Source organism: Rhinopithecus roxellana, chromosome 8, assembly GCF_007565055.1.
Source record: "Rhinopithecus roxellana isolate Shanxi Qingling chromosome 8, ASM756505v1, whole genome shotgun sequence".
NCBI classification, from domain to species: Eukaryota; Metazoa; Chordata; class Mammalia; order Primates; family Cercopithecidae; genus Rhinopithecus; species Rhinopithecus roxellana.
In genome coordinates, this window is record NC_044556.1 from 91,648,445 (window position 1) to 91,665,781 (window position 17,337).

Genomic DNA, 17,337 nt, shown 5'->3' on the forward strand with positions numbered 1-17,337 from the left:
CGCTGTGTGGAGGCGGGCCGGCGCGGCGCTGTGACGTAAGCGGGAGGAGGTGGGCTGGGAGGGCGGTGTGGTGAACGCCCCTGCGGTGGCGACAGGCCGGCGCAAGTGGAGGCGGGGCCAGCGCGGCACTGAGGTAAGTACTTCCCTAAGAGGCGGGGAGGAACGTGTCAGACATGGGCGGGGCAGGAGCATCATGACGTCAGTCTCTCGCGCGGGCAGAGGTGGGCCGGTGCGGGGCTGTGACGTAGGTTCAGTGGGCGGAGGAGGTGGCCCCAGATGCTGCGGCGCCCGCTGGCCGGGCTGGCTGCGGCCACCCTGGGCCGGGCCCCAGCGAACGGTGAGTACGACGAGCACAGTCGTGAGGGTGACTTGCGGCCAAAGCGGCAGCGGCCCCTGCGCTTTGCGGTCCCCCAGTCCACGCCGCCTCCGGATCTGCTCCTAGCCGGGACACCCTGTGACGAGTTCAACTGTGGACCCTGAGAACTGGGGAGCTCTGGAGGGCGGACGGGCGGGCAATGTGGGGGAGCTCCTGTCCTGGAGGAAAGGGCGCTCCTCAGGAGCTGAGCGGGCCGGCAGTTCTTGCAGTGTCGAGCTGCTCCTCTGGCGCGTAGGAGCGCTCGGTGTCTTCCCGACAGCTGGGCACGCCGCCAAAGAGAGCAGCCGGGAGTCCCTATCGCTGGCCCGGCGCGGTGTGCGCTCTGGTTCCCACCTTACCCTGCAAACCCGGGGGTCCTGGGCGGATGGAGCCGGCTATTCTGGGGCTCCCAGGATTCTGCCTGCCCCGCGGCACGGCGCAGAGATGGGGACTTGGGGAAACTGCAGACCTTCCTCCCGACGCATGAGTGTGGCATTTGGGGTTCGGATTCTCCCAAGGCCAGAGTCCGGGTTAGGGTTCTTGAAGCTGCCCAGCTGCCATTCTTGAGCGTCGCCTTAGAAGTATGCCCCAGTAAGGACTGGTGTGGGAAGCAGGTGCCTTAAAGTTGATTTTGACCCTGCATGTGGTGGGCCTCGGTTTCGCCTCTGTTTGAAAGAGGCCAGTCCTGGTACCCCGGGCTGGGTCGTCCTCTGCTGTCCCTGGGCTCATGGCCCCTTCCTGTCTCAGGCTTGCTCTGCCCTTTGCTGGGGTTGCTGTCGAGGACCCTGTGCAAGACTCGGCCTGTTTTTCTTTCTCCCTGATGGACAGACCCAAACATAGCCGCGCAGCATCGTGAAGGGCTGGGGTTTTCGCGTCTGTGGCTCTGGAAGGGCGCGGTTTCCCCAGGAGGTAAAGGAATGTTCCTGTCCCCCTGGGGGAAAGAAAGTGAAAACGAAAGCGCCCTGGCTGCTCCTGGTGTGGTCCCATTTAAAACGAGGTTGCTGAAGGCTAGGACGCGTGCTACCCGGATGTGTGCCCAGAGACCCTGCAGCCAAGAGCAGCCGCCTGGACCACCAACTTCCCCTTCATCCAGCCGGCCCAGCCCAGAGCCCAGGCCCACGTCTGGTGGATTGTGTCTTATGAGAGGCCAGGCAGGGGCTAACTTCTCTCGGTTCTCAGAAGGTCGAGCCCTCTATTAGCATCTCCTGGAACAGTGGGCAGAGGGCAAGGTGGTGACTCTGTTCAGTCCTTAGGATGGCTGGAAGCCAGAAGGAGGAGATTAAGCCGCCAGAGCAGGAAGTGCATTTCCAGGAAAGCGGCTGCTGGGGCAGCATGGGAGCCCAGTCCAGGGAGCGTTCTGGCAGAGACCATTCTGGAACGTGGATCTGTGCTGGCGGCTCCCAGGAGACCTTCCATCTCGGAGCTCCTGTGGAGACCACGTGCCTGGCAGGTTCTTACAGTTGTGGGTTGTGTGGCTTCTTGCCAGGCAGCTGACTGGGGTTTGCGACTGTGGGTTGGTGAGAGTGGAGAACACAGAATGTTGTTTGCTGGAATGCTTCTCTCTGCCCACAGGAAGACACCTTTGACACGTGTATTCTGGTCAGGGCAAAGTCAGGTTCTGTGATTTCCACCCCAAGATTGTAGGAGCCATGAGGCCTGGGCCACAATTTTCTCCCTTGGTTGTGCTCCATGGAAGGTGGCTTTGGTGTCCGCTCTGCCATTGGTCTCTCCCCAGGCAGGCAGGCATCCTGTGCCCCCACCTTGTCTCCAATGGTGGTGTGGCTGTGCTTCTGCAAGGCCCGCATCCACTCATTGTCTGCCCTTTGCACTCTCTGGCTGGCCAGGGCCCCTAGTAGTCTGCTCATTGTGCCCTCACGCTTGGGCAGAGCCGAACTCGGGACCCAGGAAGAGCAGAGTGTTGGCCCGCCCAGAGTTCTTGGCAATTGGTGTATCATGTGTGCCTCATGCCCTGTGCTGGGTGAGAGTGGGCACAGCTGTGCAGACAATGCCCTTGGCAAGGCCAGAGCCTGGAACCCTGCCTGGCAGCAGCTGGGCAAACTGGTGTCTTCTGCCTGTGGGCCCAGCCTCACCTCAGTAGCTTAGCGCTCCCTTAGGAGGGAGGGGGGGAGGCCTGGAAGCCTGGGCTTGGTGGGGTAAGAGTGGTGCAGGGGCAACACCTGTGGAGGAAGCAGGCAGGGTTGGGTCCCACCAGCGTCTGCTGTCTGCTCTGTGCTGGGTTGCATCTGTTGGTGTCTGATAGTTGTCAGGGCTCTGTGGTGAAGAGATACACCTGCCGCTCACTGCTTGCGAGGAAAGGGGGAGATCCCCAACCCAGGAGCCAGAGATGGGACTCCAGCTCCCCCATTCCCAGGAGTTGGAAGTGAAGCATGAGCTCCCCAATTCCTGGGAGTCGGGGATGGGGTGTGGTGTCGAGGAGGGGATGGAGACCAGTGTCTTGTGGTGGTTTGGTGGGATCCTCAGAAGGCGTGGCTCTCCCCCTTCTGAGGACACACAAACTCCCAGAGTTTCTGGCGATTGATGTGCCACGTGTGCCTTGTGCCCTGTGCTGGGCAAGTGTAGGCACAGCTGTGCAGACAACACCCTTGGTGAGGCTGGAGCCTGGACCCCTGCCTGGCAGCAGCTGGGTGAACTGGTATCTTCTGCCTGTGGGTCCAGCCTCACCTTGGTAGCTTAGTGCTCCCTCAGGAGGAAGGAGGGGAGGCCTGGTCAGTGGAGGTCACCGCTGTGTTTCCTTCCGTGTGGATTTGTAGTCACGTAGCATCTAGGTTCAGACCCGAAAAGCTTGGAGCCAGGGGCTAGGGGAAACAGGGCAGGACCAGCCTCGGGGTAGCCCTGTCGGACCCACCAGTGCCATGCTGGCTGTGGGTTGGCAGGGCGGAGTGACCTTAAGAAGGGCCAGCTCTGGAGCAACAGGGCAGAAGCTCACATGGGGTCCAGCCCACAGGACCGTCTGAGTAGTGCTCCCATATCGGGTCCTTTGAAGCGCATGATCTAGCTTAACTTTTTCTCCTTCGTATTGGAAAAGTCACCATAAGATCATCAAGTCTTAATTTCTGTTATCTTGATGCTTCAAGTAGGTGTGTAGCTATTGCTGGATGTGTCCTGAGAACTGCACCCCTTCCACCCTGGCGAGAAGCAGGGGCTCCAGAAATTCATGCAAGCGGCATGGCTCATTGATTGTGGGAGACTCTGGGGGGCTTCTAGCTAGTGCATTATGGGAACCAGGCTGTGGGGGTTGAAGGGCTCACTGACTGGGAGAAGCTGAATGGATGAAGAACCCTGGCTACTGTGGTGCGTGCTGATGGTTGGCTGGCACATAGAGGAGGTGGCAGGGCTGGAGAGGCCTGAGCTAAGCGCAGGAGCAAGTTCTGTGGGTAGGAGAGCCAGGAGGGCATGGAGGGCATGCTGAGATGAAAACGACATGTGCTTGTGACAAAAAGCCCAGAAGAGGCAGTAAGGAAGGAGTCTATCCCTTACGGAGAGTACATGGACTTCTGGGTGGGTGCCCTGCAGTTCCCTTCCTCCTGAGTCTTTTTAACTGGGGGTCTGGTGTGTTTGTGATCAGTGACATGTATGCCTGTGCATGTGTGCCTGTGTGGGTACACATGTGTGGTGTGTGTGCATCTGTGTGCATGTGTGTGGTATGTGTGCATGCATGTGTGTGTGTTTGTGGTAGGTTTGTGCACACATCCTGCATACCTTTGTGCCTGGGAGTGGCATGTGTGTGGTGGGTGTCCCTGTGCATGATGGAGTTGCAGCCGTGGTGCATTTGTGAGATTACCTCGGTGGCCTAAATTGGGGATTAGGAGAGCATCCTCAGGTCCTTCCCACTGTCTGCTCGTCTGCCCACAGGCGGCTGTGCCCCAAACAGGAGGAGGCCATCCACGCCTCACCTGAGTTGTGTCCAAGGTTTGCGTGTCGCCAGGGGTCTGTCCACTTCCCTCTGCCCTGGTCCCTGAACACAGCTGCAGTGCATGGCCCCACTCCTCAGCTCTGCTCTCCACCCCAACTTGAAGATGCTGCCCTGGCCCTGTGTGCAGCTCATGTGGGCTGGGAGGTCAGGGCAGGTGCAGGTCTTGGGACAGGAGCTGGAGCCGTCTTTTCCTTCCTGCACAGCCGCAGAGCAGGTGGACAGGGCTGCTTCCCTGCAAGGGCCGAAGGCCAGGCCCCCTGGGGATTTATTCCTGGCTTAGAAGGGCGGGGCCAGAAGCAGGCGTGGTGGGGATTAGGGACTCAGCACCCTCAGCTCTCAGTCCAGCAGACAGACCCGCCCTAGGCTGGCCACAGAGGCCGCACCCCAGCAAACAGGTAGGCGCTGTTCCTGGGGAGGATTCCCACCAAGCAAAGGCCAGCTCCCGGGCCCTCACCTGCCACAAGTGTCCAAGCTAGGATCCTGTTTGCCTTCTCCTTGGGGGCTGGGAGGGAGACCTCCTACCCCCTCCTGGCATTACCAGCATCACAGATAGGAGTCCCAAGTCCGACGAGAAGTTCCTGGAATGGGCATAGATTCAGCAGATCTTGACAAGGCCATATCTGCAGGGCATGGTGCCAGAGGACAGAGGCGGGACAGGGACATTTCCATTCCAGACCTAGCAGCCCAGCACTCAGCATCATGCATGGGAGCAAATGGCTGGGCTCCTGGGTGGGGTGGGGGTCTCAGGGCAGGCTCCCAGAGGGCTTGGAGGTGACTCCACCAGGTGGGGATGGTAGCTCCGGGGTAGGGTGTGATCAGAGTAGACAGTATCGCTTGCCAGGGACCCCTGGGGAGGCTGACAGGATCAGTGGGTTCAGTGGTGGTGGATTTCAGTGGGGGGCTCCCCAGCTGAGAACCCAGTAAAGCTGGCCTTCCATTCGTCTCCCGTGTGCCCAGATCCTGGTCTGAGGGCCACTCTATGTATGCCGGGCCTTCCAACGTGACAGAGCTCAGGGGGAAGAACACCCAGGCTCTCAGGAGACTCTCAGGCCAATGTCTCCATCCCTGGGTCAGCCCTTTCCTGCCATGAATTCAGGAAGGCAGAGGCAGCTCAGCAGGTGGGGGCCAGAGGCCACACTGCTATCCACAGCCTCTCCCCTCACCCCCAGGCATGTCGGGCCCCAGGCCTGTGGTGCTGAGCGGGCCTTCGGGAGCTGGGAAGAGCACCCTGCTGAAGAGGCTGCTCCAGGAGCACAGCGGCATCTTTGGCTTCAGCGTGTCCCGTGAGTCCAGGGCTCTTGCGGGGGGGTGTGTAGACCTCAAGGCTGCTGAGTAGTCCCACTTCCTACCACACAGAACCTGAGGTTATTGCACTCCTGCTGTCCCGCGTGCCTGTGTCTCCCTTCCCTGGGTCTGTCGAGTACTGATAACTGGGCCGCAGTGTCTCTTTCTGGGAGAACCCTCACCTTGTAGACTCCTGCGCCTTCCCAGCCGTGTGCTCCACTGGCTGCCTGCATCCTGGGGCTCAAGTGCTGTTGGGACTGCAAGGGGAATGCTGGGTGGGGCAGTGCGCTCTGAGCAGTCCCTCATGGGTGACAGATCTCTCTGCTAGATACCACAAGGAACCCGAGGCCTGGCGAGGAGAATGGCAAAGGTGAGTGGGGTGGGGCCCTGTGACTGGAGCACCCCCAGTGTGGGCAGGGCTACTGGGCCCTACAGCTGTGTTGGCTGTGCTGCCCATCTCCTGCCCCCGTTGGTCCCTCATCTGTGAGATGGGTCCTTGCCTCCAAGAGCCAGTGAGCTAAATCAGGGTGTCAGTGTCACAGTGCCGTGTCCCGCCTTCCTTGGGTACAGTGTGAGAGGCCAGCCAAGGCCTAGGGCTGTCTTCCTCCTACCCTGGAGGCGGCCACAGTGCTGCTGTCCCCAGCCCTGTCCTGGGCTTATCAGCACTTTTGAGCTGTCTTCTGGGGTCCTGGTAAAAAGGGCTACTCTGCCTGCCTGGTTCAAGACAAGGGACCCCCTTCCCAATAGCACCCCCGCCCCTTAACGTGCAACCCAGTGGTCTCCAGTCACCCCACCACATCATCCCCTCTGTAACCTGATGGTCACCAGTTCCCCCACCACCTTCCCCCAGCACCTGTTGATCTCCAGTCCCCACTCCCCCCACCACCAACTCCCAACTCCCCCCCTGGAACCCAGCAGTCTCGTATCTCCATCAGTGAGGACAGTGTGAGAAATGGTTTCTGGCTCAAGCACTTGGCAGCACTTGAGGGGTCCTCAGACGTCTCCTGCCTGGCAAGGATCTGATTGAAGCAGTCGTGGGCGTGGGAGGGGCCTGCAGGCATGCCTGGGTTGGGGGCGGCTGGCCCTGGAAGCCCTGGTGCAGGTCCAGTCTGCCCTCTGGACTGCCCCTCCTCTTCCCCAGATTACTACTTTGTAACCAGGGAGGTGATGCAGCGTGACATAGCAGCCGGTGACTTCATTGAGCATGCCGAGTTCTCAGGGAACCTGTATGGCACGAGGTGGGCCACGCGTGGGTGCGGGTGGGCTCCCGGGGTTGCTGTGGGCAGCAGGGGTTCAGGTAGTGCCTTCTGCCTGCCCGCCATCCACACCACCCACCCCATGGTTATGAATGTGGCCAGGTTGTGGCCCAGGGCCAGGCTCCCAGGTCTGTGGCCCTGTGGTGGCTCTTTCACGAGACTGCTGGGCCTGGTCCTGCCACCATGCGTTGTCCTGGCAGGGTGAAGGGTGCACAGGACACCTCGTGCTTACTACAGGCACCTTGGAGGGTGGGTGGCCTGTGTTCCCTGTAGGTGGGGCAGGGTGTGGGGGTAGCAGGTTTGAGGTGCTGTGGGGTGCTGGGTTCACACCAGGCCTAGGCTTAGCTGTGGGAGAATGCTGGGCCTGGGAGGACCTGGGTGTCCCTGAAGCTCCTGTAGGCCTCGGAGAGCCCTGGCACCCCTGCTGACCTGGCACCTGCCTCCAGCAAGGCGGCGGTGCAGGCTGTGCAGGCCATGAACCGCATCTGCGTGCTGGACGTGGACCTGCAGGGTGTGCGGAACATCAAGGCCACCGATCTGCGGCCCATCTACATCTCTGTGCAGCCGCCCTCACTGCATGTGCTGGTATGTGCTGGGTAGGGTTGGGGGCTGGGGGTCAGGGCATGCCAGGCTCTGACTGCCACCCCCTTTTTAGGAGCAGCGGCTGCGGCAGCGCAACACTGAAACGGAGGAGAGCCTGGCGAAGCGGCTGGCTGCTGCCCAGGCCGACATGGAGAGCAGTGAGTGTGCCGTGGGACCACCAGGGCATGCCAGGAGGGGAGTCGGGGTTCTGAGACCTTTGGCACCAGGGACCCTGTGGGTCCCCAGACCTCCTGACACCTGGAGTCCCTGTGAGGGTCCTCAGATCTCCCAACTACCTCCCAACACCTAGAGTCCCTGTGAGTGTCCCGAGAACTCACCCCAGTCACCAAGGGTCTCATTGAGGGTCCTCAGATTTCGTTCTGTTACCTAGAGTCTCCGTGAGGGCCCCCAGAACCCCCATCATCCAGGGTCCCATGAGATGTCCTCAACCTTCTAGCCCCGAGGGTGTCATGTACATCCTCTTACAGCTGTCGCTTCTCCTCTGGGTCTGACTGCAGCCCACAAGAAGAGGGCATTTAATGTTCTGCTGTGTGTATAGAGGACAGTGCAACCCCTAACCAGAGTCCTGATGGGTGCTGGTGTCCAGACCCAAGGTCTGGGGCTCCAGAGAGAGCAGGAGGGGTACCTGAAGACCGAGTCCCAGGGGGCGCCCTTCCCTACCCTGCACAGGCCCAGCTGGGCTGGAAAGCTGTCCCACAGCCACAGCGAGGACAGCCGCAGACCAGTGGGCTGTTCTGGGGCTCGTGTGGGACTTGGGGTGGGGCTGCATGGGCTCACTGTGCCCTGACCCCAGGCCCCACCCACAGGCAAGGAGCCCGGCCTTTTTGATGTGGTCATCATCAACGACAGTCTGGACCAGGCCTACGCAGAGCTGAAGGAGGCGCTCTCTGAGGTGGGCCCATCCTTGTGCCTACCTGGGCAAGGCCCAAGGGGAGGCCTTGGGGCCAGGCCTTTGTTGTCCAGGAGGCCACTGAGGTCAGATGGGACAGTCCTACCCAAGCACTGGCGTGAGACACCAAGGTCCACTGTGGAGGGAGAGCAGGAAGCCCAGCCCTTCCTGGATACCAGCCCTCCCAACTCTCTTTCTTCCTCACTGGCAGGAAATCAAGAAAGCTCAAAGGACCAGCGCCTAAGGCTTGCTGTCTATTCTTGGCGCCCCAGGCCCATACAGGACCAGGGCAGCAGCACTGAGCCGCCCCCTTGGCAGGTGATAACGGCAGCTCTGCGCCCTTGGCCAGCACATGGAGTGGAGGGGATGCTGCCCCTGTGGTTGGAACATCCTGGGGTGACCCCTGACCCAGCCCCACCGGGCTGTCCCCTGTCCCTATCTCTCATGTTGGACCCGGGGTTGACATCCTAATAAAATAACTGTTGGATTAGAAAGTCCATAAATGAGTGGAACGTGGCCCCGAGGTTGGTGGGGCCACATCCTGATTGGGCCCCGAGCTCCAGCAGCCCACCCTAACCACCAGCCCCAAGGAGGACCCCCAGGTGGCCTCTGCCTAGGCATCTGCTGCCTGTCGGCTCCTGGCTGCCACCCCAAGGCAGCATCATGCTTGACTGGCAGCCAGGGAAGGTGGCAGGGCTGGTCCCAACCCGCCTGGTGGGCCAGCAAGTGGAGAGCAGGCAGTGGCTGCACCGGGCAGCCTGAGGCTGCAGGGGTGGGCCCTGAGGGCTGCCTCTTGGTGCCCAAGCTCCTGTGGGTCTGGCATGGGCCAGAGCTTCCAGGAGAGGCCCCTGAGCTCTGGCAGCTGGAGGTTCTAGACCTCGAGGCATGGGGGATTCCTTGAGGGAGATGCCCCTCCCCTCGCGGCCCCAGGAGCTGTGTGTTGTGTGTGGGGAGCCTCTGGTCAGGCCACCTCCCTCCTTCCCCTGTGCTCCCCCAGCCTGCCTGTCTAAGGCGGCACAGGGCGGTGCTGCCGACCACCCCTAGGGTCAGCCCCAGCCCTGTTCTGATCCTAGGTGAGGTGCTTCTGGGATGGGGTGCAGACAGATGGGTGGGAGAGAGGGAGGCAGGCAGGGCGCCCCGCCGGAAATGGGGGCGGGGAGCAGAGTCCCCGCCCAGAGCCCAGACTGGGGCCTCCAGAGGATACAGGCCAGAGCCGCCCAGGAGGCTGGGCAGGGGAGGGGAGGGGAGGGGAGAGGAGGGCAGGGGAGGGGCCGGGCAGCCCCCAGAGGCTTGCTCCAGGACAGGTGGACTGAGCTTCGGAGGCTGAGGCTGGCCTCTGACCTGCTTGGGCCTGGAAAGTCCTGCCCGCTGCCCTGCCCCCCAGGACAATCAGGGATTCAGACCCTGAGGCTGAGGGGGGAACAATGGGGCCCTTGAGGGCCCCTCCTCCAGCCCCCATTGTGCTTGGTGGCGAGAGGTGGCCCTGGCTCGGCCACACACCCTCGGGAAGGACCAGCATCTAAGCAGGTGGAAGGGGTCTGAGGGAGACTGGAATTTTCTGGCCTGGAGAAGGTAGGGTGCTGGGGTCCATGTATGTACCTCATGGGGCTGGGGGCTGTTGCCCCAGGAGACAGCCTCACCCTGTGCTCCTGACCTTGAGTCCCCGAAGGAGGGAGGGCTTCCTGAGGATCAGCCCCAGGAGGGTGCGCTCCTTGCGCCTGCCACCCTCTCCTGGGCTCCGCTGCTCCACGCAGATGGTGGGGTGGCCCCCGACTCCGTGTCTGTGTCCTTCAGGCCCAGCTGCCTTCACCGCAGGGTGGGCACCAACTTGCGGGGTCTGCTCTGGGACAGCTGGCAAGTAGGAGGGGGGTGCCTTCAGTACCTCCCCCAGCAGCTGGGGCCCCTCAGGCAGCGGTAGGGCTGGCCTCTGAAACACCAGCCAGCTGCATTGTGTCCAGGCCCACTCTCCTACCCTCAGCGGCCACCTAGACATGAGGGGGCTGGCCTGCCCCTTGCACAGACAGACCTGGGGCCCTGCTCAGTCTCCTTCATAGACGACCACAAGCCAGTAAGCTTGCACTGGGGCCCAGCCTAGGCCTGAAGTGCAGCAGACCCTGTGGTCAAGGAACCATCCCCAGTGCTCGTCAGTGCCATGATTAACTGGGTGGAGGCCCCCCTGGGGTACTGGAGCAGGCCCTCAGTGCAAGGAAGGGGCAGCGTGGCTGAGGAGTGGGAGGCCCGCACCCCGCTGGGAGGGTGGAGCACCCCAGGGCTGCTGCACAGGGAGGCCACAGCCCAGGCGTGGGGGCCCCCATCCCGGAGCTGGATGGCAGTGAGCCCAGGATTCCTGGCTGCTGGGCATTCAGGAGGGAAGAGACGGGTTCATGGACCCTGAGGGAGCAGGTGGAGAGCAGGGACAGGCTTAGGAGGCTGGGGTAAGCATCACCCCCTCACTCCCACTATGCATACCCCCCAGGGCTCCGTTTCTGGAGGCTGTGTGGTCAGGTCCAGGCCTGCAACAGCCCTGGAGGCTGGCCGGGGGGAGCTGTCCAAAATGCAGTGATGACACACTCCCAGCCTGACCCAGGCCTAACTTGACCCCTTGGTCCACCTCCAGGGGAGGAACAGCCCCTCACTTCTGGGCCTGACAGCTCTGTACCTGCTTGGGACCCCGAGGGAGGGGACTTGAGAATGGGCTGCAGGAGGGCCCACACATTGACAGTGCCAACAACCCCAGGGGGAAGAGGGCTCCATGGGGGAGGAGGCACCAGCCTGGATGTTGCCTCACCAGCTGCACCTGTGCACGGCCCTGGCAGGGGCTGGGGACCCCACAGACTCATACCCCCACACCATGTTCCTCAGTGTCCCCTCACTCCCCTGGCATTCCTGAGCACCATACCCGTGCTCTTGGGCTCCTGGGGATCTGGTCAGTTTAGGAGCTGTGGCAGGCCATGTGAGGGGAGCCATGATGTGGGCAGGCACTTGGGGTCTTGGTGGGGACACCTTGCGTTCCTGGGCCTGGGGGGAACTCCCTGAAGGAGGCATGTGGTGAGGCTGAGTCTGAATAGGGAGGGTTCATGGCTGTGTGTGAGAGTGTGAGTGTGTGAGCCCAGCTCTATGTTGAGCTCAGGCAGCAGTGTGCATGTGGGAGTGTGCACTGCTTGTGTGTGGAGGGTTGGAGGGAGGAGCGTCCACTGTGTGTACATGTGAAGGATGCATGAGGATGGCTGGTGCCCACACCCACTGGGCCTACAAGCTGCACAGGCAGGACAGCGAGGCTGGCCACGGAGCTGCTGGGGCAGAGTGGGTGTGGAGGGAGGGTTCCAGGCCTGGGACTTGGGTCCTGGGTGGCCGAGCTCTGCACCTCCCTCTGGACCAGGGCATCCAGAGGAGCATGACTGAGGGTGCACTTGGGGCTGACCATCCCAGGGCCTGGGCTGTCCAGGACAGGCAGCTGGGGGCTCAAGCAGGGACATGGAGGACAGGTATGGGAGCTGCCACCACAGAGCTGAGCTCTGGGCATCAGGGTAGGGGGCTACGGCCTGTCACGGGTGAGGAGAAATTGAGGCCTGAGGGTGGGTGAGCACTGTACCCCCTCTGAGTGAGGACCGTCCCCACACAGGGCCCCGCAGTGGAGTGCAGGGGAAGGAGGGGACTGTGCCTGCAGGAGCCCCAGGGAAGTGGGACTGGGAATCTGCTTTGGACTAAGTGGACAAGCGACAGCGCTGGGGTCCCATCGTTTTCAGGGAGGGGAAGAGCCTGCCCCAAGGTCCCACCTGGTGAACTGTGTGCGTGGGTACCTGTCTGGTGGCTGCCCTAAACTGCAGAAAACACCCGCGCTTCGTGGCCTGCCCTGGGAGGGTCTGGAGATGGAATGAAATACCTGGGCCCCTGACCCTGTGCTACAGACCTGCCAGGGCGGGGCTTGTTCTGCTGTGTCCGAGGACCCTCGTTCAGACCCAGGATGAGCAGGAGCTTGATGGGGGAGGAGGCCCGGCTCTGACTGGTGTCCTAAGGTGCCAGGACACCAGGACACCAGTCAGAGCTGGCCCGGTTTGCAGACAGGTGGGCTCGGCTTGGGCCTGCTTGCCCTGAAACCCTTCCCAGAGGTGGCCCCCACTGTAAGACCCCCACGGTGAGCCCCTTGGCTCTTGCCGCACACCCTTTGAAGCCCTTCCTGTGAGTCCCTGATGCCACCAGGGTGAGACCGTCCCCACTGTGAGGCCCCCTTTCACACCCTAGCCTAGTAGTGAGCCCCTGTGAGACCCTGGTCCCCAGTATGAGAACCCTGTGAGCCCCCGGCCCTCCACCAATGCCCACATCCTCCTCTACTTCCCATAGCCTTCCCTGGGGCTGACCCTGCCTCACCACTCCGAGACCTGGGCCAGGCAGCATCCTGGCTGCTGGCCTCCTGTGGTCACCCCCCTACCTCGCCCTGACATACATTACTAACCCCAGCAGCTCCCTCCTCCCAGACTTTGAAGCCCAAGGGTGCTTCCAGCTCTTTGACCAAGCTGAAGCCCCTCCCCACCAATCCTCGTTCTGGGCACCCTGGAGGTGTAGCTTTGGGGTGAGATCTCTTGGACTTGTGTGCACATAGTCTGCAAATCCCGGGCCTGGCTCCCTGGAGGCCAGCACCCCTCCCCTCTCCTCCTGAGGGCCTCCACCAGACCCCTGCTGACAACCTCATCCTGCAGCACTATCCCAGGGCCTGGGCTGTCCAGGACAGGCAGCTGGGGGCTCAGGCAGGGACATGGAGGACCGGTATGGGAGCTGCCACCACAGAGCTGAGCTCTGGGCATCAGGGTAGGGGGCTACCATCAAAAAAAAAAAAAAAAGATAGGGTCTTGCTCTGTCACCTAGGCTCGAGTGCAGTGGTGTGATCTCGGGTCACTGCCATCTTCCCCTCCTGGGTTCAAGCGATTCTCCCACCTAAACTTCCCGAGTAGCTGGAACTACAAGTGCACCACCATGCCTGGCTAATGTTTGTATTAAGACCACATTTCTTAAAAAAATAAAAATAAAAATTTCCAGCATGGTGGCATGTGCCTGTAGTCCCAGCTACTCAGGAGGCCAAGGTGGGAGAATTGCTTGAGCTCAGTAAGATTTACAGAAATGGCCGGGCGTGGTGGCTCACGCCTGTAATCCCAGCGCTTTGGGAGGCCGAGGCGGGCGGATCACGAGGTCAGGAGATCGAGACTATCCTGGCTAACACGGTGAAACCCTGTCTCTACTAAAAAACTTCAAAAATTAGCTGGGCACGGTGGTGGGCGCCTGTAGTCCCAGCTACTCGGGAGGCTGAGGCAGGAGAATGGCGTGAACCTGGGAGGCGGAGCTTGCAGTGAGCTGAGATCTTGCCACAGCACTCCAGCCTGGGAGACAGAGTGAGACTCCGTTTCAAAAAAAAAAAAAAAAAAAAAAAAAGGTTTACAGAAATGTTGTGAGGATAGTGCAGACTTCTTATAGACCCCACACCCAGTTTCCCCGTTGCTGACGTCTTGCATTAGGGTGACATGCTCCTCATAATGAATGGACCAATATCCATGAGCTGGGATTAACTGAGGTCCTTGCTGTATGCAGATGTCCTTGCCTCTCCCCTCCAGCTCCTTTTCTGCCCCACCGTGGATCCCACATGGCATCAGTCACCGCGTCTCCCTGGGCTCCTCTTGGTTGCGGCAGCTTCCTGGGTCTCCTTGTGTGGGATGTCCTCACTGTCTGGATGAACACTGGCCAGATGTTCTGTAGGATGCCCCTTGGGTGGGATCCCTTTTAGCCTCATGTTTCCTTATGAGTCCTCAGGGGGATAGATTTTGAGAGGAAGACCATGGAGTTGATGTAACCTTCCCATGAGATGCTGTGAAGCATCCACACCATCCATGACGCTTGTGATGGCACCTTGGCTGCCTGGCCAGGGTTGGTGTAGGATGCGTGCTGCAGAGGCGTTCTCCCCTCTCCCTCCCACACCCTCTGAAGCCAGGTTACTAGGTGCAGCCCACAGGTGGGGCTGGGGGTCACGCTTCCCTCCAGTACAGGTTGTCCACATGGCTGCTTTGGATTGACTGTGCACAGGGGAGCTGTCTCCTGTCCCCCATTTGGTTATACATTCAGTCAGGTACCTTGGCTTCTAATCTATGTCAGTCTGTAATCTGTAACACAAGACTACTTGATTTCTTTTACTGCTTAGAGGGATCCAGTCTCAGGCACTGGGCGCTGTACATGCAGGTGCTGCTTGCACAGACTTCCTCTCTGACACTACAGTTTACTCCAGGCTCCCCTGTACTTTCGTAGCCCCAGCCCTAGGGTCTGCCAGTCCCTGACTAGGGGTTCGTGATTCCTGTGATTGGAAGTAGAGGTAGGAACCAAGGCCTGGGCCCCAGGTAGGTTCTTGCTCCTAGGGTGTTTTTGCATTCAGGCCTTTGCAGGCGCCAGAGCAAAGGTGTGTGTCTGAACCCAGGTGCATTCACACATCTATATTTTCTATAAAACTGCCCACGTCTCTGTGAGACACCTTGCAGTCTCCAGCTGTGATCACATGGAATAGTCACCAGCAGTGTGGAAGGCCGTGACACAGCGACAGCCTCAGGGAAGGGCTGAACCCGTGTGTGTGCGCCTGTGCATGTGTGTGTGGCGGGGCCAGGCAGCAAAGGCTCCTGGTGGGAGTGGGCTCCAGCCAGTGTGGGAGCCATGGGCAGAGCACACGAGGGGATATCTGGAGCCAGGTGTGGAGTGGGGGCAGGGGACCTGGCACTGGGGCAGGCAAGGCCGCGGCATTTGCTCTGGTTAGGAGTCACGGGCGGGGCAGGAGGCCTGCTGGGTAGGCGTCCTAATGCTCCCCAGGCTTGCAGGCAAGGAGTGAAATGCCTGAGGCCCTGCAGGTGGAGCCGGGTGGGGGGGGGCCAGGCTCAGGATTGGCTGGGGTGGAGAAGCTGCTCTGCAGGGCAGAGTGGCATTTAGGTGTGGCCCTCTGGCACTGGCTGTGCCTGCTGGGCATCTGAGTGCCCATGTTGGGGTTAGAAGCAGGCCCAGGAAAGAATTACGGGCTGGACGTGTGGATCTGGGAGTCGCCACAGGCGTGGCCCTCAGACCAGGACCTGGGTTCTTCCAGGCCATTCCCAGGACCACTGTGTGGGTGCAAGTGACACAGCACCCCAGAGCGAAGCGCCAGCTCTCAGACACCAGGGCACATCAGCCCAGGGCCGAGCCACGGTGGTCACCAGAGCTTAGCCGATGGTGCCATTTCCTCAGCTGAATCAAGGAAGCCACTCGGCAGTCAGCCACAATGAGTGCTCACACCATGGGCAATGGCAGGCGCCATTACTGCAGGCTGCCCCCAGAGAGCTATTTGTTCAATATTGCCCCCACACAGCTGGGCAGGCCGGCCCTGGCACCGAAGGCCTCCTGCCCCATCTCTCCTTTGAGCCTGCTCTGTCTCAGGTTCCTGTCGGGCTGGAATCAGTGAGCCTCAGCCTGCTGTGATGGGTCAGGCGGGGAGGGAGGGGTGCCCTGCCTACCAGAGCCAGGGGGATAGGGGAGGTGGCCCCAGGGCTGGAGTGTGCCAGCCTGTGCATATGTGTGTGCCTGATCACATGTGTGTGTGAGTGCACGGGTCTGTTTGCATGTGTGTGCATATATGTGTATGTGGTTGTGCATACATATGTCTGCGTATGTGTGCATATGCACAAGTGTGTATGTGCCACCGTGTTTTCATGCATGTGTGTCTGCATGTGAGTGCAAATAGGCATGTCTGTGGATGTACACTGGTGATAGTTTGCACATACACATCTGTGTTTGCATTAACCCTGTTTGCATGTGTATCTGACTGTGCATGTGTATGTGTATGCATGTGTGTGTGCCTGTGTATCTGCATATGCATTGTGCGTGTTCATGCATGTGCACATGTGTGTGCATGTGTACATGTGTCTGTGGATATGTATCTGAGTGTGTGTGCCCATGTGAATGTGTGTGGCTCTGAAGGGGTACTGCACAGATGTGAGGAAGCAGGGCCACTTCCCCAGGAACCCTGACTGCCCCCTCTTCCTGCCCCGGGTGGGGAGGCCTCAGCTGCATAAAGAGGCGGGGAGCCTCACCAGCGACTGCTGCTGGTCCCACACCTGCCGCCGCTGCCTCCCAGGCCAGGTACAGGGAGAGGGCCAGAGGCAGAGGGAGCTAAGGGGTCTCCTGCCCCAGCGACCCAGGAGCAGGTACTGGCCCCGGGGAAACCGCCAGGAGAGGGTGGGCAGGGGAGCTGTAGGAGCTCTCCCTCCTTGGAGCACAGTCCCTGCTGCACAGCCCTCTCCTGGGGGCACTTGCCCACCTTGGGCTTGGCTGACCTGCGGCATAGCTGTCTCTGAGGGTCGCAGGTGCTGAGTGTGGGCTTGCATCACTGGGTATATAACCTCGCTGGACACCGTCCCTCCTGGATGGACGCCTGGCTTCATCCTGACCCCAGCTGGGGACGGTCTGGGTTGAGATCATGGAGGACTAGGAACCTAGATTGGGCGGGTCCTGGAACCCTGCGCACCTGAAAAGGGCAGCGGGACCAGCCGGGGGCTGGAGGGAGGATGAAGGATTTTGCGGAGGCGGAGGGACCCTGACGACCCCTGTCCAGGGTGTGGAGGGAGGCTGAGCAGGGCCTCTGGGGGCCGAGGGGCTATGGGAATTGTGGACTGGTGGCACTTTGGGGTCTGGGATCTGATGGTGGGGCAGGCACGGGGGGCTGTGAAGGACTGAAGGCCGATGGGGCTGCAGGGTGGGAGCCAATGGAGCCACAGGGTCTTGGGGTCTAGGGAGCTGGAGGGGCCAGGAAGGATTGAGTAGGTAGGCAGGCTGGGGACCCTCTGCCTGTGGGACCCTCTCCAACAACCTGGATGCGGCTGGGGCTGGGCTGGTGGCCATGGGTGCAGCGGACACTGAGACCACCAGTCCCCACACTTGAGTGGTGCTTGCCTCAGTGTCCCCATCTGCCTCCTGAAGGCAGTTCACCCAGCTGGGGCCCTGCACAAGCAGGGGTGGATCA

At 60.9% G+C, this 17,337-nt stretch overlaps 1 protein-coding gene across 2 annotated transcripts; it reads left to right on the forward strand.

Moving 5' to 3' along the window:
• Positions 1 to 203: 203 nt before the first annotated feature.
• On the forward strand, positions 204 to 8,820 carry GUK1 (guanylate kinase 1). Of its 2 annotated transcripts, none has more exons than XM_010375715.2 (8): positions 204 to 337; positions 5,459 to 5,572; positions 5,902 to 5,943; positions 6,715 to 6,811; positions 7,276 to 7,414; positions 7,485 to 7,569; positions 8,239 to 8,324; positions 8,533 to 8,820. In XM_010375715.2, the coding sequence occupies exons 1-8, from the start codon at positions 277 to 279 to the stop codon at positions 8,563 to 8,565; spliced, it is 657 nt and encodes a 218-aa protein (XP_010374017.1). In that variant the 5' UTR covers positions 204 to 276; the 3' UTR covers positions 8,566 to 8,820. The 2 variants fall into 2 exon arrangements, with proteins under 2 accessions (XP_010374017.1, XP_010374016.1); XM_010375714.2 differs by lacking the exon at positions 204 to 337 and adding an exon at positions 345 to 1,805.
• Positions 8,821 to 17,337: the final 8,517 nt, after the last annotated feature.

Coding starts and splice junctions, on each gene's coding strand:
- GUK1 (XM_010375714.2), top strand. CDS start 1,610: ATGGCTGGAAGCCAGAAGGAGGAGATTAAGCCGCCAGAGCAGGAAGTG. Junction 5,573..5,901: donor CTTTGGCTTCAGCGTGTCCC/GTGAGTCCAGGG, acceptor TCTCTCTGCTAG/ATACCACAAGGAACCCGAGG. Junction 6,812..7,275: donor GGGAACCTGTATGGCACGAG/GTGGGCCACGCG, acceptor ACCTGCCTCCAG/CAAGGCGGCGGTGCAGGCTG.